Source organism: Megalobrama amblycephala, linkage group LG8 (genome assembly GCF_018812025.1).
Source record: "Megalobrama amblycephala isolate DHTTF-2021 linkage group LG8, ASM1881202v1, whole genome shotgun sequence".
In the NCBI taxonomy this organism is placed as follows: domain Eukaryota; kingdom Metazoa; phylum Chordata; class Actinopteri; order Cypriniformes; family Xenocyprididae; genus Megalobrama; species Megalobrama amblycephala.
In genome coordinates, this window is record NC_063051.1 from 17002553 (window position 1) to 17030217 (window position 27665).

General features: G+C 35.6%; 1 protein-coding gene across 2 annotated transcripts; it reads left to right on the forward strand.

The window, feature by feature from the left end:
• Positions 1-1054: 1054 nt before the first annotated feature.
• On the forward strand, positions 1055-27631 carry sap130a (Sin3A-associated protein a). 2 transcript variants are annotated; one of them, XM_048199708.1, is made up of 21 exons: positions 1055-1208; positions 2010-2120; positions 4749-5020; positions 5672-5836; positions 5943-6063; positions 9075-9199; positions 11331-11455; positions 11557-11701; positions 12209-12299; positions 12392-12493; positions 14446-14587; positions 14888-15006; positions 15093-15377; positions 15566-15743; positions 15926-16024; positions 18734-19086; positions 20131-20385; positions 22989-23114; positions 23248-23351; positions 23495-23608; positions 26478-27631. In XM_048199708.1, the coding sequence occupies exons 2-21, from the start codon at positions 2024-2026 to the stop codon at positions 26634-26636; spliced, it is 3177 nt and encodes a 1058-aa protein (XP_048055665.1). In that variant the 5' UTR covers positions 1055-1208; positions 2010-2023; the 3' UTR covers positions 26637-27631. The 2 variants fall into 2 exon arrangements, with proteins under 2 accessions (XP_048055665.1, XP_048055666.1); XM_048199709.1 differs by lacking the exon at positions 15926-16024.
• The last annotated feature ends 34 nt before the right edge of the window (positions 27632-27665 follow it).

Genomic DNA, 27665 nt, shown 5'->3' on the forward strand with positions numbered 1-27665 from the left:
TCAGACTTGTACATGTCATCATCTTCATGAAAGGTGCCTCTTGTAGGGTGAATATTTAACAGGGTTCCTCGTCTGGTTGTGGTTAACCATAGAAAGATCTTCCATATCATTTACCGATTCTCACTTCAAATGACCAGATGAACTTCTGTCACCTGTGGACTGCGGTTCCATCAACACAAGAGCTCAAACATACACTTACAACATAAGTCATAAGTAAGTTTATGTTTATTTGTATAAACATACACTTACAACATAAGTCAAATAAGATAAATTTACCATTTTTATGTGCTTTTTGAAAAGTTATTAAGGCTCAGATGGCCTTTGAGTGATCTCATTGGAAAAATAAAGAAGGAATCTGTTGACATAAAGATTAATAAATGTTGCAAAAGTAAAATATACACAATAGCTGGAAGATAAGAAAGATAAATACATTGAATAGGTAGGAATAAAGGGCCAGACACTATAATGTTACACAAATGTACTAAATAAAAGGGAAAAAACTAAAATAAAATACAGAAATCCACATATTTGAGCTTATAAATAAATAAATAAATGTGTGAGGAGAAATTAATAAATAAATGCATGACCATGAATTTTTAAATATATATTTTTATTTTTATTTAATCATGTATTCAATTATACTTCCGGTTTTATTTCGCTTCGTGCAACATACTACAGAGAGAATGAGAAATAATTAAATAAATGAATGATTGCAGATTGGAAATTTGAAATATAGAATTAAAAATCAACTTTTAGTTTTGCATTTCCTTTAATATTTTTTTAATTTCTCCAAACACTTATTTGTTTCATCATTTTTGCATTGATGAGTGCATTTATTTAATTATTTACTTATGTCCTCGCGTATTAAATTATGTAAATATTTATTTACATGTATTATTTTTAGCATGTAAGATTATGTACTCTTGCACCAGTACAATCACTAGTTGATGCTGTTTGCGTGATGTTAAAAAGGTCTATCAAGGCCACACTCATAAGCAAACTGCAGAGAAAATTACGGATTTACAAAGACAAAAAATAAATAGAGAGAAAAATAGATAAGACAATAAAATAAAAAAACAGATAAATGTGCATACTGGTGTGGTTCATATGGGATTTTATTTTGAAATCGTTTGCGCCGGTCCGCCATTTCGTGCTTTTTGGTTGATGCAGTGTTCACACTATGGAGTGGGAATAGCAACAGAGACACGGTAGTATTTACAATGTGTTTTATTTTTTTATTTCTTTTTATAGGTCATATTTATGTTTGTAGTACATTTACATATTGTTATCATGCAACAACCCTGATACACCATGTAGATAACCTGCACTTTATAAACAGATTCAAATGAGCTTTTGTCAACCAGCACTGGAACAGAGAAAAATAGCGCCTCTGTTTTGATCTATAACATTTAGCCTGCTCTGTTATCATGTCTTGTTGACTGTTAGTATGATTTACTCGCGTAACGTGTTCATTTTCGTGAAGTAAACATTAAAGCACTGAAAGTGATAGGTTTGACATTAGCTACTGTTTATCACGCCATACATTTAAGAATATTTAAAGATTTTTTTAAATTATTAAGAGCGAATGGAGATTAATGTGTTGTCGGTGTAGTGCATCGATCGTAGTTTGTTTTTTGTTTAAGTCGTTCATGTGTTTCGTTTGCTAGTAACTCCTGTGGTCTTGACGTCCCGTATCATGAACTATTATACATGTTCCATATTAAACTCTCAATCCCTGTTCTTGAATGAAGAAACCCTCGTGCATTTTAGATGCAGCCGTAATTAGACATACAATAATCATCTAATCTAGGTCTTTCAGATTGCTTGGAAAGTACAGGGAGGTTGGAGTATAGTTGGAAGTAAACTCTGCTGGACACTAGTGGCCATGCAGGAGCAAGATTTCACACCTCTGCTCTAAAGCACACTGTCTATAGTTATTTTCGAATTGTGATATTTTTTCTTGCACTAAAATACAGTAAGATATTAAACCTGTTTTACTTTCCTCACAGCTAATACACAGAAGATGAGTTCTCAGCAGTTTCCTAGGACTGCGGTGCCTCCTCCTGGGGCCGGACCTGGTCAGACTTCTACTGACAGCAGCGTTCTAGGAACACAATCAGGTAGGATTGTGATACCACCAGTTCAGATCATCTAGTTTGAGATGAGGGTTTCACTATACCAACATTCCAGTAGTTGGTACTGCAGGAAAAACTAATATATTTATAATATTAATTTTATTTACCATGAAATCAAAATTGACATATATTTATTGAATATTGCAGGGTTTATTATTTATTAAAATAAAAAAAAATCATTTGCCCTTGTAATTTTTAATCAAAATAACTTACCCTCCCACATGTCTCTTTTCTTCTCTGCTTACTGGCATGAGGGCGGGACCTTACACAGCTAGTGGAAAGAAAAGATGATCACCACTTTCATATTATGTGACTTTAAATACTAACTAATTACATTTTAAAAAGTGATTATCAGTGAAGTTTTTTTTTTTTTTCTCCTGTGGTCTGATGCTGAGACTCAGTATTTTTTTCGTCCTGTCCCTTTACATTTACAAACCTACTGTGTATACAATAAACAGTCATAAAACCCTAACTCACATTTATTTTTGAGCATTGAACATAATTTAAAGGCTGCATGAAATCAAAATTAACTGCATTTTTTTTTTAAAATATGCATTACTAGTCTTGTGTGCTGTGTCCAAAAGCTTAGGCAGCTGACTTGTTGCCTTGCTTCAGGCAATGAGTGTGTTTACATGCATGTTCTTAACCCGATTATGTATAATAAGCTGACAATTCGTGTGGTCATGAAAATGTGTTTACCCATTTTCGCCGTTATGATCGCTTTATATGATGTGCAGATTCATTTTCCAGGCTTTTATTCACATATAAACACACATAAATAGAGCACATCACTTGGTAAACACAGAAGCTCACTCGAATGTGTTTACATCACATGCTGTGCATCATGTGAATGGCTTTATGTATGTGTGTATGTGTTATTTAGATGTAAATGAAAAGGCCAATTTAAATCTGTTCATCATAAAAAGCAATCGTGTCTCTTCAGAGGAAAAAAATGCTCGGTTTATTCAACACCCCTCAGGTTTCATTAAAAGTATCTTCATTTGTGTTTCAAAGATGAACAAAAGTCTTATGGGTTTGGAATGAAATGAGGGTGAATAAATGATGACAGAATTTTAATTTTTAAGGAGAAAGTGGTCAATTTTTTTTTTGAGCAATTTAAAGTTGATGCAGTCACAATCAGTGTTGGGCACGTTACTTTAAAAAAGTAATTAGTTATAGTTACTAGTTACTTCTAACAAATAGTAACTGAGTTAGTAACTGAGTTACATCATTATAAAAGTAACTAATTACCAGGGAAAGTAACTATTGTGTTACATAAAAAAAATAAAATATGTCAAATAACTTGGATGCCCCTAAAGTCTGAAAATAAATTATTCTTGATCTGACTAGTGACTCGTGATCCGCTCTTGCTCACGACATGAAATTTCTCTGTACTGTACTATACGTGTTGGTAGCCATTAAAGAAAACGTAGTTTCATATTTATGTTTAAATAGGCTTATGTTATATTTTAAATTCATCTATTTGATTATGAAAAGTGAACGGCATGAGTAAGATGCGCAAAATATATCAGGAGACATGGAGTGGTTCACACATGATTTTGACCACTTCATTAAGTTTTGTTTTGTAGAAAGCCTTTCTTTAAAGTGAATTTTGTTTTGTAAAAATTGTATCTTTATTTTAATCAATGTTTCATCAACCAATTGCCTGGATTTAACAAATAAGAAGCAAATATAGCAGACAATATAATCATGCCATTGAGGCGCCGGCGCGATCACTGGTGCTTGAACTGGAAAAGAAATAGGCTACTCTGATTATGTAATCCGAATGAAATGTGCATTCTGTCTCTAGGTGCGTCCAGTAGCCTATGTGGAGATGGTGAGAGTCAGTAATGTCTTCAACTTTGCAGCCGACACTGATTCAGAAAACGTTTCTTTATTAATAAACAATTAAAACGTCTCCTTGCTTTTTTTTGTCACATTCATAATCATTACTTTTGCTGGTTCTTTATGGCAAGCTTTATGCATGCGCTTGAGTGCTATATAGCCTATATTACTTAAACGAAATTAAATTAATATAAATGTGATTAGTCAACTAATGGCTTTAATGAACACCTACTAGTCGACTAGAAAAAACTTATTTCACATATTTTCAATCCAGCATGTCACAAAGGGTATTCTGGTTTGAACTTGCATGCTCACAGACACACACACAGAGCATCATACATTATTATCAGTTTGAAATTATATTTGTGTATGACTAACCCCAACACACACCAGAGAAAAAACGTTGCAGGTCCTATGCTGAGAGAGAGCCTACTTGGATGAAAACCGCTTCAGTGAGCTCAATTATAGTAATGCGTAATTTTTTTTGTCAGTAACGGTAACGGCGTTGTAACGGGAGAAAAAGTCATTCATTTGATTACTCGTTACTAAAAAAAGTAACGCCCTTTATTTATAATGCCGTTATTCCCATCACTGGTCACAATTAATGATATTAGTGTCTGAGTTGTGATTGACACAAAGAACCATGGTGAAACATATGACCATGTTGGTCTGTAGCGATCTTTTTATTAGCAACAACCTAGTACTGAAGTACCAGTATTTTTGACAGTCCAATAGGAATGACATAATGTGGTGAATATTGTGTTACAGTAGGCAGTGAGGACAGCAGACTTGAAGTGGATCACTCTCAGGATCCTCCACCTGGCAGCAGCAGTGGCAGCACTGGTGGAATAGCATCGTTCCGTGATGATAAGCAGGAGACGGTTGTGGTCAGGCCCTACCCACAGGTCCAAGCCCTCGGCCAACCTCCTGCTCTGCCCCAGCATGTGCCTATCCAGCCCAGCCCTCCGGTAACTGTGGCCGCTCCATCAGTCCATCTACTGCAGGGCCAGCAGTCGAGCGTCGGTGAGGCCTCTGTAAAGGTAATTTATTTTCGCTTTTTTTTTGTCTTGTGATTTTGTCAAAATATTAACAATTTATGTGCTTGTGTAAAGCAATGCTGGTGCATTTTAACAACTGGATTTATTGACAACTGCTTTCTAGTGTTTTGAATCCTTTCCAACTTGAAAACAACAATGTGAAACAACTTGATTATGGGGATACCAGGCATTGTGAAAACATTGAATGCTTATCTAGTAACATGATGTAGACCTATATGATGAAATCAGACATTTGAAATTATCTAGAAGACCAACAAATGTTATGTTACATCAACTACCTTGATAGCTCTCTCTGGTGTTCAAACTTTTTGATGTTCGGAACTGAGAGACAATAATAAATCACAATCCATTTTTCATATTGCATATTGTTACATTGATGAATCACATTAGTTAGTATACTTAGGTTACAAGTTAGTATACTTGTTTACCAAAGTGAAAGTAGTGTCAGGAAAAAAAAATTCTTGAGATGAAATGTGCTGTATGATTTGAGAAGAAAACCAAACAATATATATATATATATATATAATTTATATATTTATATATTTATATATAGTTGTGAGTTGGCCATTAGGATCACCTCAACTTTTAGGCTACCTGAACCCACAAATTATATTTTTTTTGTTAATTCTCCAGGCTGCCATGAAGTCGCCTATGCCTAGTCGTCTTATAGCACCTGCTCCGGCTGTTAGTCAAGGGCATATTCCTGTTCCAGCCAAAGTGTCTGGACATATCGCCGTTCCTCTTGAGAGCAGCATTGCTCCAGCCTCTATACCAGTGGCAACTATCAGTGGTCAGCAGGTATAGGCACTATATCTTCTATGAGCTTCTTCTAGTCAGGTTTCTTTAGAATTTACATAGTGTGCTTAATGTAACAAAGGTTTTGAGATGAATAATGTTTCTCCAGGGACAGAGTAACCTGCATCATCTTATGGCCACTAACGTGCAGATCTTCAGGGGCAGTGCACCTGCGCTACAGATTGGATCTCCTGCTCCTCCTCACACTTTTACTTCCCATCTGCCCAGAGGTCAGTGATTTAATTCATACACTGCTGACATTATTGCTTAAAGGAATAGTTCACCCACAATTGGAAATTCTATCATTTAACCCCCAGCCCCCCACATCCCCCAATGTGGTTTCAAACCTGTATGACTTTCTTTTTTTGTGGAACATAAAGAAAAGAAATATGTATTTTTTCAGTGTTTTGGTTGTTGTTGTTGTCTATGGTAGACAATTGTAATTAGTGGTAGGCAAAAATGTTAAGATTCCAGCATTCTTCAAAATATCATATTTTGTGTTCCACCGAAGAAAGTAATTCATACAGGTTTGGAACGACATGAAGGTGAGTAAACGATGAACGCATTTTCATTTTTGGGGGAACTATCCCTTTAATGTCTTGGTTATTAAAAAAAAAAGTCACTTGCTCATTTTACAATTTTTCACTGAATTCTTGCAGGGTTAAAACTGATGTAGGCATGTGCACAAATAGTTGACAAAATGGTAGGAGTGTGATGAACTTGTTCCATGAGATCTTGCAATATTAAAACATGATATTTCTCATTGAGATGAAAAGATGTCTCACAGTATCAGAATGATGGAGTTGAGTTTGTGGCAAAACCTTTTACAGTGCTTGCATTATATTCTTCTGTCTTTTACTGCATATTCATACTTAAAAATTAATTCATACTTAAAAGACTGTTGTTCTAGTCATATATTTCGTCATTTAAGATTTCTTCAAAATAGTGTTAAAATATCTTCCCGTCTTGTTCTCGTGAACCCAGTATCGTGTATAGTCTCGTCTCGTGAGCTAAGTGTATTGTCACACACCTACTAAATGGAACTGCTGATGTTGGTTGACATTGGAAGTACTAGTTGGTTGTAGAGCTGCACAACGATTAATCGCGATTAATCGTTTGCAAAATAAAAGTCTGTGTTACGTAATATATGTGTGTGTTCTGTGTATAATAATTATGTATATATAAATACATGCACATACATGTATATATTTAAGAAAAAAATTATATGTATATAAAATATCTATATATGTAATATAAAATATATATAAATATGTATATTTATTTATACATGTATATATTTCTTAAATTTATACATGTATGTGCATGTATTTATATATACATAATTATTATACACAGAACACACACATATATTACGTAACACAGACTTTTATTTTGCAAACGATTAATCGCGATTAATCGTTGTTCAGCCCTAGTTGGTTGTTTCCCATTAAAGGCACAATATGTAAGATTTTTGCATTAAAATTTCCAAAAACCACTAGCACAGTGTTATATATTTTGATCAACTGTGTACTTGGATTATCCCAAATGTTTCCAACAATGTTTAAATCCAGAGAAATTCGCAATCTTAATCAGTGTAATGTAGGGTTGGGTTTGTAGTATCATGCCTCCGAGACAATGCTATTTTGTCAAGTGGCTAATAGCATAATCAGAAAGAGCCTTTTTTGTAGTAACAGTAATACAACATTTTCTCCTCCATACATTATATTTTAAAATTAACTGAATGCGATTTGGCAACACACATCATCCAGCTTTTATTAATTATATTCTAATATCGATCTAGCTTACTGCAGTGTGCAACAAATGTCTCATACCAGCCACCGAGCGAATGCACAGAGTAACATTATAACATAACTTTCAACACAATCGAATGTATTTTAGTATGATTGTTTTGACTTGTTCGCAGCTATTTAATTAGAATGAGATAAAATAATGTGAATTTAAGTGAGCAAACATTACTGTTCAAGGAAGAGAGAGACAGGAACCAACAAACATTAAACGTAACTTTAATTGTGATAGACAAACAACATAATGAAAGGAGCTGCAGCAGCCAACTATGGCAGATAAGCATAATAAAAACAGCAATGTAAAATATCCTATACCTGGTCCTCTCCCGTCCTTCACTGCCGTCATTCCTTCTTATATCTTTCCAAAGCTGCTTCATGGGACTCAAGGCCCCTCCACCGGCCTTGTTCTGCTCATGGCACTGCCCTGTTTTATACTACAGTAACATTAATAAAACTTGAATACATTAGCTATCCTTGAACACGATTTCTGCCTTGTTCCTGTCGGATTGCTTTCTATTGGCTGTGGAGGTGAAGATGACAACTCCCATGATTCCTCGCTCATTCACTGCATCATCAAGCTATGCCTTTGTTACCTAGCGGTGAAACTTACATACTGTGACTTTAAAGTTTTCCACATTTATTTGCATATTTACTTTAATTTTAATGCTCAAATTATTTATAATTATAAAATAATTATAAAATATTATTCAGTTTGCATCGTGTAGGCATATTGGTCTTTTTACCATTTTATGATAATTGTAAAATTAAAATTGACATGATATGCTAGGTTTAAATTGATCATTCTTGTTTTTTTTCTGTCAAAATGAAAGGAAGTATTTTGAATTCATCAATGCTTTCTAAATTTGGTTAATGACACAATTTTTGGTTAATGTAACCTATTGTTATAATATATTTACTAACTTATACTTAATAGGCTATTAGTTTTGCTCTTATTGGTCCTGCACTGTCTAAATATGACTGTATTGGCTAACGTTGACTCGATGAATGCTTGTCATGTTTTGCAACAGATCATGTACAATGATCAAAATGCATAGCAAACAAATCACAAGTATATGACCTGTTTTTCAGCTGTATTTAGCATTGGACTATTTATGTTTAGTGTTTTATTCACATTGTGTATACACACAAGGTTTGTTACTTTATCACAACGTCAGTGAAATTACTTGTTAATTAATTGCACATCCCTATGCTAAAGTGGGTAATATCTGTCACTAGTGGTTTTAAGCTAAATGCAAAAAAAACATTTTTAAATGCCTATAGTTTTCTGCATGTTTTGCACTGCTGTTTTATGCCAGAAATGACACACTTCACCTTTACATGATGGAGGTGAATTTTCTGGTATGTTTGTGTTTGTTTGACTTGAACTGTAGCATACTGTAATAAAGTTATATCTGTGCCTGTGTTTGGTGTTTCAGGCGCAGCTGCTGCAGCTGTCATGTCCAGCACTAAAGGCCCTACTGTTCTCAGACCAGCCGGAGGAGGAAACGCAGGCCCTAGCCAACCTGCAGCTGTGCAGCACATTATACATCAGCCTATTCAGGTGCGGATGCTTTACAATTACTGATCACATACAGTTAGACACAACGGTCTGCTCTGGTCTAAACAGCGCTTAATGTAAATGTCACGTTTAGAGCAGCGATTCACAGCTTTTTTGTCTCCAAGGACCCCCCACTGTCCACAACAGTATTTAAAGGTGCCCAAGAATGCTTTTTCACAAGATGTAATAAAGTCTAAGGTGTCCCCTGAATGTGTCTGTGAAGTTTCAGCTCAAAATACCCCATAGATTTTTTGAAATTAATTTTTTTAACTGCCTATTTTGGGGCATCATTAACTATGCACTGATTTTTTTCAGCGCGCCGCCTCTTTAATTCGCGTGCTCCCTGCCACACGAGCCCTCGATTATATTACAGCACATTTACAAAGTTCACACAGCTAATATAACCTTCAAATGAATCTTTACAAGATATTCGTCATGCATGCTGTATGCATGCTTCGAATTATGTGAGTAAAGTATTTATTTTGATGTTTATATTTGATTCTCTATGAGTTTGAGGCTATGCTCCGTGGCTAACGGGCTAATGCTACACTGTTGGAGAGATTTGTAAAGAATGAAGTTGTGTTTATGAATTATACAGACTGCAAGTGTTTAAAAATGAAAATAGCGACCTATTCAGTAAGAAACGATGGTAACTTTAACCTCATTTAACAGCACATTAGCAACATGCTAACGAAACATTTAGATAGACAATTTACAAATATCACTAAATCTGTTGATTCACCTGTGCAGATCCAGACATTACTGGCTGCCCTTGTCTAATGCCTTTCATAATGTTGGGAACATGGGCTGGCATATGCAAATATTGGGGCGTACACCCCGACTGTTACGTAACAGTCAGTGTTATGTTGAGATCCGCGTGTTTTCCGGAAGTCTTTTAAACAAATGAGATTTACTTAAGAAAGAGAAAGCAATGGAGTTTGAAACTCAATGTATGTCTTTTCCATGTACTGAACTCTTGTTATTCAACTATGCCAAGGTAAATTCAAATTTTGAATCTAGGGCACCTTTAAAGGCCCCATAACTCTTCCATTTGTTCATGTTTTACTGGATAAATATTTTTCAAAACATTTTTTGCACTCAATTTTTGCTGCAAAAAATCATTTAGAATTTGGCATAACTACAAAGTTGTTTATTCATTGTAAACATTCCCATGTAGTTGAGATGTTCTTTCACAAAAAAGTAATGATTTAATTTTTTAGCAGCATGTTTAAGAAGGAAATAAATGTTTTATTTATTAAGTATTGTTTACAGTATATATACCTTATACCCTCTTAGTTTTTCATTTGCAGTAAGGGCTGGTTCTTTAATATTTCCATGATGGCTATAATTTGGGTACATACAGTGCAAGAACCTGGTTTAGAAACCTCATTTTCAACTGTTTCCAATTTTCAAATGATTCCAAGACAAACATTATTCAGAACCTCATCTATTGCCCCTATTCAGTTTTCTAAAATATAAAATTAAGAATTTCTGAAAATAAATGTATCGTACAAGCATTTCATGGCAAAAGTTTAGTGATTGTCACACGACTGAATGAATTCAAGGCATACATTTCAAAACTGTTTGTCTTTACCATAAGCGAGTCTCTTTTGAAATTCATCAAGGCTGTACTTCGATGTTTGTTGATCGTGCAACATCAAACCATATTATCATATTATCATACAGTATCCAACTGATGTCAGAGGTGAACATATGCAGGTTATAAAGTGTTTTAGGTTTCTTCCAGTCATATAAGTGGATGTTATCAGTTTAAGAAAACCTATGAACTTAAAACCTGAGTAAAAAATATTTACAAATGACTGTAAGAACCATTTGTTAAATATGTTGTGAAAAATACACAGAGAGGTTTGGAAATTTGAGTCTGGAAAAGTACGGAATTTTGAAATGGGGAAATGTGTTGGAACCCTGTACCCAACTGTGGTCTGATGGTGGCACTGACAGTTCTGATGGACCATTCTTACATCCTTAATGTTGAGTCCTGTTGTGTTGCAGTTTATGCACTTTATGTTTGATATTGCTGTCAGTTTACACAGTTGTGAAAAGAACAATCTGCAACATCTTCCTTTAGTTCTTGAGAGTTCTTGATATTTACCCACTCTATCTGTATTTACAGTCTCGACCTTTGGTGACCACCTCAACGGCTGTTCTACCCACCATGGTGGCTCCCATCTCAGCTGCTAGAACCCAGTCCCCAGTCATCAACACCCCTGTCACACACTCTGCAGAAATGGTTCATGGGTAAATTATTGTATCTGTCTCTTTAATGAGCACTATAACTATGTGTCATGATAGGATTGTTTGGTGTTATTCCAATAATAATCTTGAATTTGCATTTTTAGGCGACCAGTAACCATTCACCCTCCACCAGCCGCCATCAACATCCAGCGTCCACCAACCCCCCGGGAAACTGCTACTCGCATCACCCTCCCCTCCCACCCAGCTATTGGAGCCCAGAAAGCCCAGCCCCCTCACACCGTCACACAAGTCAGTCCTGCTATGAACCTATTGATCTAAAGTTATTTGTATAAAGCAGGGGTTTTCAAATCTTTGGATGCCAAGGACCCCCAGATATTACAATCCCTTGCAAAGGATGTTTGTTGTGTAACTCTTTAAAATGATAATAAAAAGAGAAAAAACTAAGGCTGTCAATAGAAAATAATTGAGTATTCACAACTTCTGAGTAAGAACAAAACTTTAACAATATACAATTTGGTGCATGTCTTAAAAATTATTACATTAAGTATTTTTAATTAATATTTTAACACAATCTTTTTTTTTCTTTCTAAAATTAACCCTATTTTGGCTCCCTGGAGGTCCCTGGATGCTAGTTTGAAAGTGTTTATTGAATCAGTTAGTTCTGCATATCCAGATTGTATTTTAGTAGAATATTTTATGCTTATGCATTGGAAGGTTATAGGGTCTTCATAATGCTACAAAAATTTATTTTGTTTATTTATGAAGTGAACTTTGATGTGTTTGTTTTGTTTGCAGAAGCCAATCTTCAACACTGTGACCCCTGTTGCTGCTGCCACTGTAGCTCCTATCTTAGCTACCAACAGTGCTCCTTCCGCCACCACTACAGGTAACTTTTTTCCCCCAAATATTTCATCCACAGAGACAAGACATTTTCATGCAGTTCATAACTTTGTCTAAACTGTGTGTACCCCAAAACAGGCTCTGCACCACATACCCAAATGACCAGTAGCACTATTGTCACTATGACAATGGCCTCTCATTCCCATGCTACAGCTGTGACCACCTCTGCTATTCCTGTCGGTAAGCTCAACCCATTCTCTACAGGTGTTTATAACATTCAAGATTGTTTATTAATGCATTACTAGTCTTTATTTAAAGGTTCTGAATCAATCTACAACAATTCAGATCATTATTTGTATCCACAATTACACAGTGGAATCTTTGAGAGACTGAGTGCAATGCTAAAATGTTTTGGCGAGTCGTGCTAAAACTAATTAGATCATTTTGCCATATCAATTTATATCTGTTTGTTGTAGTGAGGCGAACAGGATGCAGAATTAAAATACAATGAAATTCATAGTTGAAGGAATTTCAACTGTCATTTTTCACCAAAAAAAAAGCCAAACAAACCAGATTTGTCAAGACAAATTTTGAATGTTGGCTTAAAGCCTTGTTTGAAAGCTTTGAAACAGTTTAGAAAAGTTTGACTCTTTATTGACTTTACAGAGGGGATGGATGAATTGTTTTATAGATGGATGGATGGATAGATATATTGATGGATGAATGAAAGGATGGACAGATGGATAGATAGTATCATGAAAATACCATAACAAACAAACTGCTTTGCAAAGGACATTTATATCTCATTTTTTTAATCTGAGTAGCCTGATAAATGCATAATCTCTGTAAGTAACAGGCCATCCAGATCCAACATAAGATTAGTATTAGTAATAGTCAAAAATTGTATATTGAGCAAGTTACCTAATAAATGTAGTAAACAAATATCTATTAATGTGAATTACCTTCTTCTATGCAGCTTCTCTCTATTAATAGTGAAGCTGTGTGTTGAATTACTTCAAAAACGGCAATGCTTCCACCTCATTGCTGAGAAATATAATGTAGCATTCAGTGCTTCCCACACATAGACTTTACTTGGACGGGCCGCCCAGGTATATTAACGGCCGCCCAAGTATATTTGGAGACACATTTATGCTTTTATTATTTTTATCCTCTACTACTTTTGTATCCGCCCAAGATAATGAAATCATCCGCGATCGATTAACTAGTGGAAATCTTCCCTCGCCCTATGCGTTTCATACCTACTCGTTATGTGTGAGTCAGAACTGTTTGCTTTACTGTTTACTTTGACATTCCCACGTGCGCTGCAGAGACTCTGTGGATTTTTCACAAAGAGCGCTGCATGTTGCAAAGTCACAAAGCGGCGCTGTTGTGCGTTCTACAGGCTCGTGCAACAGCGCTTCAGAGTGCTTCAAAGTGCTTCTCAATCAATGAAAAGAGCAGATTTATGCCAAGCGATTACTAATGAACTCAAGTTGATGAATTATGACTATCTACTTTATGGCCTCTATATAATAGGTTTTATACAGTTGTAAGAATCTGAAGGATCAGCCCGCAATTGTGTAGACATTTCAAAATAAGAGTCCCGTATATTTCAGGCTTGTTTATAATTAAAAGTCACATGCTAAGTTTTTTTCTTCTTCTGGGCATTATTGGTGTTTTGGTTACACAATAAATTGTATTTAATTTGATTTCCATTTAATTCATAGTAAATTATTGCAGTCTCCCCCACAGGAAGAAAAGACTAAGAACATTATTTGACAAGTATATTATTCATTATATAAATTTTACTAGTAAAGTCATTTACAATGCATAATATTAGTATGTAATTAAATGTAATAGTATGCTATGTAATTAAAATTAATTTCACTGAGCATTTCAGTAGTGAAGCTATTTTAGTTATAAAAGTCACGAGCAGCGTTGAAAACAGGTTTTTGTACTGCTGAATGTTTCTGTTCGTGCGCTGCTCAATCTCTGATCTGTGTGTATGTGTGCGCATGTGCTTACATGAAGCCTCACAGTAATGAAGCAAATAATGTCATAGCTTTATGGATGCGGGCCCCAATATGCCCAGGCCCATGTGGACATGCATAAACTGCATACCCAGATGTTACAGTATGCCATAAATAGATTGATTGATTTTCATTATTGCTTAATGTTTGTGCTCTGTCCAGCTAAAGTGGTTCCTCAGCCCATTGCCCACACATCCCCACGCATCCAGACAGAGTATCCAGGAGAAAGGACCAACTTGATATCCATATCGGGTCATCGCTCTTCACCAAACCCTGTCAACATGGAAGCCCGCAGCGATAACAGGTGAAACCAGTACAAAAATTCTTCCTGTGGTGGTTAAGCTCTGCCAGTTAATCTTGAAGTAGCCCAGTGGTGTCCAGTCCTCCTCCTGGAGGACTACTGGCCTGTAGAGTTCAGCTCCAACCCCAATTAAATGCACCTGAACCAAGGTAATCAAGGTCTTCAGGATTACAGGACTTTGGACTTTCAGGAGCAGGATTGGACACCCCTAAATTAAGCCAACTATACCAAAGTAATCCATGAATTATCATTGAATTGAAGCTTCAAGCTTGCATCATGTTATCCATGTGTGCTTTTCTTTAGGCCGTCGGTCCCAGTGCAGTTTCAGTACTTCTTACCCACACAGTACTCATCCCCGTATCCTCTGACCCACACCTACACCCCCATCACCAGCTCTGTCTCCACCATCCGCCCCTACCCAGGTAAACACAACACACAAGCTCAACCAGAAACTTTGTGCTAATAGTGTTTCTTAGACCTCTAACACATTTTGTGCTGTTTTCCTCAGTCACGGCCTCAGCTCAGAGCCCAGCTCTTCCTGCTCAGGCTGGTGTGGGTGTGGCCACCACTGTGCACTTGAACCCAATGCAGCTGATGGCGGTGGATCGCATCGGCCTGCCATCTGCACAGATAAGCACCCAGAACATCCAGCCAGCCTCTATGACTGCTCAGGGCATTCAACCTGCACCAATAGGAGTGCAGGGGCTGCATGCCGCTGCACCAATCAGCACACAGAGCGTACAGCAGGCTCCGGTCGCCACACAACAGCCACAATCAGAAGCAAAACCACCAGGTAATTTTAGCAGAACTTTTTTAAAGATATTCAGACACTGTGAGTGGAAAAATTATATTATATATTAGAAAATTAGAAAAATCACTGGTGTCAGGACAAATAAAATTTGAAATTTTTTTTCTTTTTTCAGTGTTTGTCTTGCTCACTAATATTTTATGAAATCTGTTTTTTTTTATTTTTTTATACAGGTGTCGTTTTGGCTGAAAGTCCTGCTTTTGTAACTAATCCAATCGGAAGCACTTTCAGTGGCACGCAGTCTGTCACTACGATGGTGCAGACACACCCTCAGGGGGCGGGCACAGGTGCACCCACACTTGTCTCGTCCCCCCGACCTAGCATCCTTCGCAAGAAACCTGTGAACGAAGGGTGAGTCAGCTGTTTTTTTACTTAGGAGCCAAACTATCCATCATATTATGAACAATTACGTTACTTCCTCATTAATGGCATCCTGAGAAGTAACAGAATCTAATGTGCTCGCTTTTTTTTTTTTTAAGTCAGAGATAATGTTGATAAAATAGTGTGAGACCACTTTTGGGGTGTATTTCTAGGGCAGTACGTAAAAGTCTGATCCCAGCGCAACCGAGTGAGCCTAATGCTGGCCGAGTGGATAGTGGGATAAGGCTGTCGGGATCCCCTCGCCCAGCGGGGTAAGCCCTGCCTGAAGATCCTTTATTATCCTAATAAGAATAGGACAAAATACAATGCTCCTAACACAGGGTTCCCACGGTCCTGAATACCCTGAAGATATCAGGGTTAAAGTTTGATTTCCAGGCCTGAAAACCTCAAGAAATAGAATTAGATCTTAACATTTTTCACATTATCAAAATGCATGTTATAGATTTTTTTTTTTTTTTTGTGAATAATTAATCCATATGAATCCAAATCAGAATATGCTTTGTTCATCAAGTGAGCACAAAAACACAAGTAATTTGCTATGGTTTCCAGAAGCTCTAGGTACTTGCATGCTTACATACTATATACACTAGAATTAAATAGGTTTTAGTAGAATTAAATGGTGTAATATACATCTAGAAAAATGAAATATGTACAACTGAGATCGAACAACTTAAAGTAATATACATCTAGATGGAGTAGCCAGAAGGCTTAGTGAACAGAGGCTACTTTAAGTATACTTAATATGCTGTATAAAATATGTATGATTTTTTTTTTTTTTTTACCTCATAAATGTTAATTAAAATGTCAAAAACTGATCTTTTGTTAAACAACTTCTCTCTGGTGACGTACTCCGGTTATTTAATCTGTTTAAACCTGCCCAGGAGAGAGAAATAACCAATTACAAATGCTCATGTTACTGTAATTAAGTAGTTTTTATCTGTAATAAGAATAAGAGCAGCTTATTTGCAGAGACAAACCATGGCCCTGCCAAGAGATGTGCATTTGTGGGGTTTTTTTTGGAAAAGTTTTTCCCCAATGAAAATACTTATATACATTTAATGGATTTCCCCCCCCAAAAAAGGTAGGGGATGATGCCCACTTTTAGAACAATGTGTATTTATGTTTAAATTGTAACGTATTCGGATATAAATTTAGCATGCTTACACAACTTTCTGGGGCAAGAACGTTAACTTGATTTTTAAGTATGAAATACATCTAATATCACTAACAAAGTATTTATTTAATATGAAATAATGAAAATATTCTACGTAATTATGTAGTTGCGCATTAAGGTTGAATAATGACATGCATGCATAATAGACAAATCATATTAAAAGGTCATAATATATCAGTTAAAGAGATTTATCTGAAAGAAAAAAAGCATTTTATTAATTATACAGGTCAATTAATATATTTAAATACCAATACTTTATTTAAAGGGATGTTCTAATGACAATAGTATTTCAAAATTTAAGTAAAAAAATAAATATGTATTCTTTAATAAAGCATTACTTTTGAGGATTTTAGGTTTCTCTGCCTCAGAAATCCCAGTTAACCCCTTGTTATCACTGATATTATTGGCCTCCTGGGATTTATGCAATGCTAGCATTGTACACTGTTAGCTTACTATATTTACATTAGGTGAGGTTAAAGGTGCTCTAAGTGATGTCACGCATTTTTAGGCCAAAACATTTTTTGTCACATACAGCAAACATCTCCTCACTATCCGCTAGCTGCCTGTCCCCTGAACACACTGTAAAAAAACGTGGTCTCTGTAGTCGCCACAAGCTCCGAAAACGGCAATAAAAACAAACTGGTGCAGCCTGGACCACAAAACATAATAAACACGCTCCAGCCAATAACCGACAAGAATGATTTTAAATGCGCGTTCATGACTGTTTTAGGAAGCGCGGAGGGGAGGGGGAGGAGGAGGGAGGGTCTAGCTAGCCTCTGTAACACTTCGAACGTCAACAGGAAGTTACTCCACCCAGGATCACTTAGAGCACCTTTAACTGTTTGATAATATTAGTGATTCTCATTTCTTTATTACAAAACGCTAAAACGTGCCATTTTGGTAAGAAATTGGCTATCTCTGTCTTCTTTAACCCATCTCTGGTGTGTTGCTGAACTCTCATATGAGTTTCTAAAGGTTTTTGTATTCTTTACACTGTTCTGAACATTGATATTTTATTTGCAACAATAGCCCGCTCAGCCTAAGGCCTAAAACTGTTTTTAAATCCATTTTTCATACATTATAATTTAAAATGGTGATGAGTGTACTGAAAATAACTTTTTCATCTTTTCATCTCTGTAATAGTCATACATTCTATCACTGATAAATGATGTATTTTAAAAAGTTGGCAGTCAAAATTAAAACTATTGCAGGATATAGATATTCAGCAAAAGAGAAGGTGAATTAGAGTATGTTCAGTGTTTTCCACTCTTTTAAATTGCAGTGTACAGTTTATTATAAAGGGGCAGAATCTGCAGCTTAGTACTCGCTAGTCGCTACTCATGAGTACATTTAAATAAGCTACTCGTTTACTCTTTCTCATGTACTTTTACTCTACTACTTACACTACATTTTTTTGAAAAGTAATGGTTTTTACTTCAGTATATTTTTTCAGTACTCTTTCCTCCCCTGAATCCGCCCCCTGCAATCTTACATTCATCTGCCTCCATTTTTAGTGCATTGGCCACATCTCAAAATACAATGCATGGAACCTCACCCTACACGTTTTCTTTTTTGATAATCCATTACACTCAGAGGAAAAGATCTGATGCTATTTCAGCTGGAAATTACAAGAAATTGGGTGTGATAAACCTGTAGTAAATAATTTTTTCCTGTTTCGGAAAAAGTGGGAACCCTGTTAACAGTTTTTGCATGCATGTGATCTCGTTCTCTAAAACTGGTTTTATGCAAGCAGATCTGAATGTTGTTCTGATCTTTCTGTAATTAGAGTGAAGCCCAAATCTGATGTTCATGTTGCTATGGCGCCTCCGGTCATGGCAACCGTGGAGGCTCTTCCGAGTCACGGAGGTGAGCAGCAGAAGCTGTCCACTCCTGCTCAACATCATTCACAGGCCATTCCCACCCTTCTGGCTCCACCAGCTCCGACACCTCCTCAGCCCACTGCCGTTCTTTCAGCCCTGCCCGCAGCCATGGCTGTCACCCCCCCTGTGTCTGCCTCCATGGCCAATGCAGTGGCCTCTCCCACCCAGCCAGCGGCCAGCAGCACTGCTGCCCTGAGCTCCACCCTTCCAGAAGTTAAAGTAAAACAGGAAATGGAGCCAATGGATACTTCACAAGCAGGTAGGTGTACTTGTCAGAATAAGAATCTACCTATTAGGGCTTGATGCTTACATGTGGTCTTTGGGAAAAATTTAGGAGCGCATAAAAAACTTTAGTGGTAAATCATTTGTTTATCCTTAATAAAGGGTCACGAGGAGGCATTTACAAGAAAAAAATAATGTAATATTTAAAAAGTTAATTAAAAAATAAATTAGTGTTTAAATTATTTGAATACAAAAAGTACACTTTTTAAAAAATTATGCTTCGTTCAAACTGTATTCATTTAATAATTATGCATATTCTAAACATTGAAATAAAAGCTAGAGACACTTTATTTTGTAACTAAAATACCAATAATAACCAGTAAAAAATATGTTCTGCATAATGTGGGACTTCTCATCATAAACAAGGCTGAAAACTCCAGGACTCTTATTTTGAAATATCTTTACTACTTCCAGCTGCTCATTCAAACATGAGGAAGATAAAATATGCACTCTTATAACAATCTAAAACATACTACAATACAAACACCATAAAGTCACAATTTATCAACATTAGATCAAAAGCCGTACATTGGCGTAAATGCATTAATTAATTGGGAACTGTGTTTTGACTCACATTTATTTATTGAAATCATAGCCTTTGAACTTTAAAAATCACATTAACTCACTTTTTAAGATGTCTTTAATTTGGGGCCATAAAACATGAATCATGATATAAGACTTTTGTTAAACCATTTAAACCATTTAACCCCCCCAAAAAAACTGATTTTAAGACTTTAAGGAGCAGTGGTGACCTACTTTTTATTCTCACATGTGCTCCTAAATACATTTGACAGTTTACACAATTCTATTTTCATTTGCAAATGCAAGTGAAATGCTTGCACCTTCAAGCCCTGCCTATTCCTATACAGTCACTATATAATCACTACAAACAATTCTACATCCAATTCAAACTATGTATGATCACATCGACTGTTTTACAATGGCTTCTAATGCTAGTCCAATGAAATTTTAAAGATGGAGTTTGGGCAGTCCACGTATTTATGAATTCTCTTTATCCCAGTGCCCTTAGCTCCTTCTTCGATGGGTCCGGCTCCATCCCTCTCCTCCCAGGCCTCCACCCTGGCCATATCTGCTCAACCTGGAGACCTCCTGCCTGGGGCCTCCCCGAGGAAGAAACCCCGTAAACAGCAGCATGTGATCTCCACTGAGGAGACAGAGATGATGGAGACCAACAGCACAGACGAAGAGAGAGCTAGCAGCCGAGCTCCAGGAAACAGGCCTGAAAGACATGAGTCTCCACCTAGAGAATATGTCGGTGAGTTTAAATATATATATTTATTATATACATACATGCAAGCATCCATGGATATCTAGATGCAGCATTAGCAACTGAAGCTGATTACCATGATGCATCTGCCCTTTTGGAAAGGTCAAGATGTGACTGTAATCTCATTAAAAATAATTGACACATTCAGTCTGCACCATGCAGCAGTCAGTTTGAATAAATTTTGGTTGTCATAAATTTAGAAACATCAAAATGATAAAAACTACGCTAAACAGTTAATCCTGCTAAATAAAAAAATTATGGCTAACAAATTTTTCAGACCCATTTCAAAAATGAATTGTGATTAATAGCACGTAACATTAAAGGTGCCCTATAACTTTTTTTAAAAAGATGTAATATAAGTCTAAGGTGTCCCCTGAATGTGTCTGTGAAGTTTCAGCTCAAAATACCCCATACATTTTTTTTTAATTCATTTTTTTTAACTGCCTATTTTGGGAATCATTATAAATGAGCCGATTCAGGGCTACTGGCCCTTTAATTCTCGTGCTCCACGCCCCAAGAGCTCGCGCTTGCCTTGAACAGTGCATAAACAAAGTTTACACAGCTAATATAACCCTCAAATGGATCTTTACAAAGTGTTCGTCATGCATTCGGCATGTATGCGTCGGATTATGTGAGCATTGTATACTGTTATATTGTTTACATTTGATTCTGAATGAATTTGAGGCTGTGCTCTGTGGCACATAGAGATTTATAAAGAATGAAGTTGTGTTTATGCATTATACAGACTGCAAGTGTTTAAAAATGAAAATAGCGACAGCTCTTGTCTCCGTGAATACAGTAAGAAACGATGGTAACTTTAACCACATTTAACAGTACATTAGCAACATGCTAACGAAACATTTAGAAAGACAATTTACAAATATCACTAAAAATATCATGATATCATGGATCATGTCAGTTATTATTGCTCCATCTGCCATTTTTCACTATTGTTCTTGCTTGCTTAACGTCACCTAGTCTGTTGATTCACCTGTGCAGATCCAGACGTTAATACTGGCTGCCCTTGTCTAATGCCTTTCATAATGTTGGGAACATGGGCTGGCATATGCAAATATTGTGGGCGTACACCCCGACTGTTACGTAACAGTCGGTGTTATGTTGAGATTCGCCTGTTTTTCGGAGGTCTTTTAAACAAATGAGATTTATATAAGAAGGAGGAAACAATGGAGTTTGAGACTCAATGTATGTCATTTCCATGTACTGAACTCTTGTTATTTGACTATGCCAAGATAAATTAAATTTTTCATTCGAGGGCACCTTTAAATATTTTTTCACAGAATCTCCAAACTAACGTGGAAACAATACAAAGACAGTATTTTAAATATTTTATACATTAAATGTTTATTTAATGGCATGGTAAACAATAAAATGAATGCCAGTATCAGTGAAACTTATGCTGAATTGCTGATGAATCTATTAAATGGATTTTAAGTAAACATATAACAATTTTCACATAAATTCATAATAAATATTCATACATAATGTGAGAAACTAGTATTCTGCCAAAAAAACAAGCGCAATAGAGCAGCGGTTGTCCAGAACCAAGTGGATTTTTTTTTGAAGGGGCAATAAGAATTTTACTTCGACAGATTTATTTAAAAAAAATAAAATAAATAAAAATAAAATATTTAAAATAAATCTGTCAATGCGAACTTGTAATTCTGATCTACCTACTTTAGCATTATAAATGTTATATAAATTTCACATGTCACAATTTGGACTAACTGTCTTTTAAAAAAACAGTTGAATTGTTGGTTTGAAAATGATCACATACAGTGTAAATAGGGACCCATTGTTTCCTTTCAAGAATATCCTTACACCAAATATTCACCTTTGTTATGAATAACACTGTGTCCTATTTAGACGATGCGACGTGATAAAAGGTATCTTTTCCATGTTAATTAAAGTTTTTGGTTCTGTTTTAGAAACAGTTTCTATTTCTGCAACATTGTGGCTGGAACATCTTACAAAGTATGACAATGATAATCTCAGGTCATGTTTATGTGCTTTTAGTGTTAAAAGTGTCTAATGTGAGTTTGAATATCATTTTGGGTGACCTTTATTGCCATACTGAAAGTGACAATGGATAATTCACCTCAGATCTTGAAAATAAAAAAAAAGGAAACAAGAACGTTCAAACTGCGAACTGTCAAACTGTTTTAGTCACTCATGTATTTTTAATAAAAATATTAAAATGGTGTAATGTTTGTGAATTTGATTGTGTACTTAAACATAACGAGTGCAGTGTGCTTGCAGAGTGACTCTGCTCTTCTGATTGGCTGTGATATTTGATTGATATTGTCATGTCTTTTAGTCGCATTGTGTCTGGCGTGGACAGACAAATTGCATGTAGCTGCAATCATATCACATCGCGACAGGTTAGGATACTGTGATTCTATGAAACTGAGATTATGCATAAAACTTATTTGTTTGTGAGTCTGAGAAACAGTATAATAGTGTTGCTTTATTTATTTTCCTTTTTCTAATGATATAATTTAGCAGTGTATATTTATAATACCCCCCAAACTGAGTGTACACTTGTTCAATTGTAATGTTAATGATTATTGTAGATGAGGACGGTGTTCGCTATGTGCCAGTCCGTCCCAGACCTCCCCTCACTCTTCTACGCCATTACCGTAACCCGTGGAAGGCTGCTTATCACCACTTCCAGAGGTACAGCGACATCAAAGTCAAAGGTAGGTACCTGGTCTTTGATTTATCTTGGTGCACAGTCATTTTCTTGTTCCTTTTAAGTCATCTGATAATGTTTATAGTATTAAATCTGGTCATGTAAAATGAGAAGTCATCATCTTGCTACTGTCTCCGCAGAGGAGAAGAAAGGAAGCCTTCAGGACATGGCCAATCAGAGAGGAGTAGCATGTCGTGCTCAGGGCTGGAAAGTGCACCTGTGTGCCGCACAGCTGCTGCAGCTGGTGGGTTCTGCAGCTGATGATTTTATTTCCACCATAAGTCTACAATGGCTTAATAAGAGTTTTATTGTGTTATACATGAAATATATGATACTAACAGCCTGTTATCGAGGCAGTTAATGAATTTCTTTATTGTTTGGTCACAGTCTAACTTGGAGCATGACGTGTACAGCCGGCTGACCAGCCTGCAGGAAGGGCTCATCCCAAAGAAGAGAGCTGGAGCTGATGATGACTTGCACCGCATTAATGAGCTCATACAGGTTAGCATCTGCACTTTCCATACCCAACATGGAAACTACAATGAACGGGCACTAACTTGATGCCAAAACCACCATAAAAGAGATGATAGAGCACCTAAAATGTTATACATTCATATAATTTTTAACCTGAAAACAAAATGCAACAGAACATAAGAGTTTCTTTAAATTGAGAACATGAAAATAAAACAAACAAAATATATATATTTTTTTTTCTGGTTCTATTAAATACTTTTGTCCGCCACAATAATCTAATGTCTTTTAATTGACTTTGTTTATAGGCTTTTCATAGTCATAATTTGAGCAGTTTAATTAAAGGGATAGTTCACCCAAAAATGAAAATGGTGTATATGACTATCATCTTTCAGACGAACACAATCAGAGATATAATTAAAAATATCCTTAGTCCTCCAAGGTTTATAATGGTTGTGAATGGGGGGACCTGTTTTGAAGTCAAAAATAATGTCATCCATAAAAAAAGTAATCCATACGACTCCAGGGGGTTAATAGAGGCCTTCTGAAGCGAAGTGATGCTTATTTGTAAGAAAAATATCCATATTTAAAACTTTGTAATTCAAATAACTAGCTTCTGGTGGACAACTGTAGGCAGAATGTGCAAGTCGTTTTGCAGCGGTAGAGTATCCTTTGACCTGACACACAATGTAATGTCAAAAGGCGCAGAGGATAGAGCAAAACAAATCACTGGTCACGGATTATGTTGTGGTTTCTACTTTATGTGAAAAAATCACTTCTTAAAGATCTTTGATTCCAGAATTTTACTTTATTGCACAATAAAGGAGACGGCCTCTCCAGGAGACCGCTGCTGAATTTCTGCTCGGGTCTCATTATATATTCAGGCAAACGCCCCTTATACATTCTATAGATATTCTTGGATAGGTCCTTTTACAGTCTTCAGCTTGAAATAGGATTTTCCATTTGTTGTAAACAGGTTCTTTAAGATTCAAATTTCTCGTGTTCAGCACATGTACATTCTGTCATGTTTTCTGCACACACATGTACAGGCCTAACACACATATGATTTTAATTGTAAAATAAAACACATCATATTTACTATAATATACTCAATTTTACCATAACAAAGTCTAAAACGATCATTTTTAAAGAGAAATTTCGGAGGATTTCGATATAAGAGAAGAGGAGCTTGAGTTTGTTGCTCAGCCCTATTTGTTTAATCAGCGAGAGGCGTTTTTTTAATGGATGGATGCATTATATTTGACTTCAGAATGTGGCCCCTTATTCACAGCTATTATAAGCTTTGGACGACTAAGGATATTTTTAAATATATCTCTGATTGTGTTCGTCTGAAAAAAAGAAGATAGTTATATACACCTAGGATGGCATGAGGGTGAGTAAATCATTGGATAATTTTCATTTTTGGGTGAACTAACCCTTTAACATCCAGGGCTGTTGATTTAACTGGCTGTTAATTTAACAATTTAATAATGAATTAGTTATGGAAAAATAACATGTTAAAATAATTTAACACATTTAATGCACCTGCCCTGCCCCAGACCTATGTAGTTCATTTTACATTTCATACAGTTGATTGGTGTCGAACATGATGCAACAACTCGGTGTGTGATGTAGCCTATAAAATGCTGTTACAGTGCCCCTTTCTCAAAAGATGCTTGAGGGTTTCTTCCGGCTGTTGTCAGACTTCTTGTGCATACAAAAATCTCACTGGATTATTAAAATTAATGTCTAAAGGAATGTTTGGAAATGTAAACTGATTTTTTCTTACTGACACACTACAGCAAAAGATATAAATAACATGTTTAAAACCTTTTTTGGGGTGAAAATACCAAAGTGTCTAAGACTTTTGCACAGTACTGTATGTGTGTATATATATATATATATATATATATATACTACCGTTCAAAAGTTTGGGATCGGTAAGATTTTTAATGTCTTTAAAAGACGTTTCGTCTGCTCACCAAGGCTGCATTTATTTAATTAAAAATACAGTAAAAAACAGTATTATTGTGAAATATTATTAAAATTTAAAATCACTGTTTTCTATTTGAAAATATTTGAAAATGTAATTTATTCTTGTGTTGGTAAAGCTGAATTTTCAGCATCATTTCTCCAGTCTTCAGTGTCACATGATCCTTCAGAAATCATTTTAATATGATGATTTGCTGCTCATGAAACATTTATTGTGTACAATTGTACAAAATATTTGTGTACAATATTTTTTTCAGGATTCTTTGATGAATAGAAAGTTCAAAAGAACAGTTCTTTTTTTTTAATATAATCTTTTGTTACATTTTAAATGTCTTTACTGTCACTTTTGATCGATTAACAAAAAAATTAATTTCTTTAAATTCTTCTCAAAAAAATAAAAATAAAAATTCTTACTGACCCCAAACTTTTGAACGGTAGTGTATAATGTTACAAAAGCTTTGTATTTCAGATAAATGCTGTTCTTTTGAACTTTCTATTCATCAAGGAATCCTGAAAAAAAAAAAGTATACAAATGTTGATAATAATAATAATAAATGTTTCTTGAGCAGCAAATCATCATATTAAAATGATTTCTGAAGGATCATGTGATACTGAAGACTGGAGAAATGATGCAGAAAATTCAGCTTTTCCAACACAGAAATAAATTACATTTTATATTATATTCCAATAGAAAACGGTTATTTTAAATTGTAATAATATTTCACAATATTACTGTTTTTACTGTATTTTTAATTAAATCTTGGTGAGCAGACAAAACTTCTTATATATACAATATTTTTTGGCATTAATAAACAAATTTGACCAATACATGTAAAAGCTGACCCAAAACCCACAGCACACCTTGACTAGAAATACATTCATGACCTTTTGACCTGACTCTGTCCAGGGTAACATGCAACGCTGCAAGCTCGTGATGGATCAGGTGACTGAAGCTCGCGACACCATGATGAAAGTATTGGACCATAAGGACAGAGTCCTCAAGCTGCTCAACAAGAACGGAACCCCCAAGAAGAGCTCCAAGTTAAAGCGCAAGGAGCGGGCATAGAAGCCACTCCATGGTCTTAATCTTTCTCCTTCAGCGTAGTTGGACACAAGAATGCTCTTCAAAAGCTGGATCTGTCATGGTTTATCAGGATGCTGTGCACAATCATCTACTTTCTTTTACAGTCTCAAAGAGAGAGAGAGAGAGATATTTGTAAACCATCGAACTGTTTTTACAGGAACTGCTGCTTACTGTGGACCATCAGACTGTCCATTGGGTATAAGGCAGCCTGGTTAACCAATGCTTTTTGTTTTTCCCCTAAAGAAATTCCTTAAGTATTTCATTTTAAAAGAAACATTATGTTGTATTGTTTTTTTGTTGTTGTTGTTGTAGAGGCAAAGCTTTTGCTGTAGTGGATTTAAGATCAGAAAGGTCATGTTTGCTAGATGTAACTTCTGTATTCAGTTTGATTCACACCAGTACACACTGCACACATACAAACACTCACAATAGTGTGTGAACTTTCCATGTTTGGTGCCTTGTAACATGGGTGAAACTGGGGGATTTTTTTTTATTTTTTATTTTATTTTATTTTATGTACGTTAAACACAAAAGTTAAACACTCCCAGATTAGTCAACAAATTAAGCCCACAATGAAAATGAGGTAATAGTCTTGTACTAACCAGATAATGATAGCCCTAACTCTTCTAGTTTGTTTTTTCATCACTGTAAACATTCAAGTGCTATAGTGACTGATAATAGTACAAAGCAGTGAAATGTGTACTTGAAAGAATCAGTATAATTATGTGAATTTATATTATAAGAATGTGTGGATTGTTTTATGTTTCAGTGTAAGAAGATTGTTGTTAATGGAAGTGACATTGTTTCACTGAGTCTTTTTTTTTTTTTTTTTTGTGCTGTTTTACAGACTGTAAGTGAATGTCGTTCTGCGTTTGAATAATAATTTTGGTTTTGTACATTTTTTTTTCATTCATTTATTTTTCTGTGTGTACTCTATTATGTGCTATTGCAGTAAAACTGGATACATTTACAAAGCATCTTGTTTAGCAAGTAAATTTGGTACTAAATGCA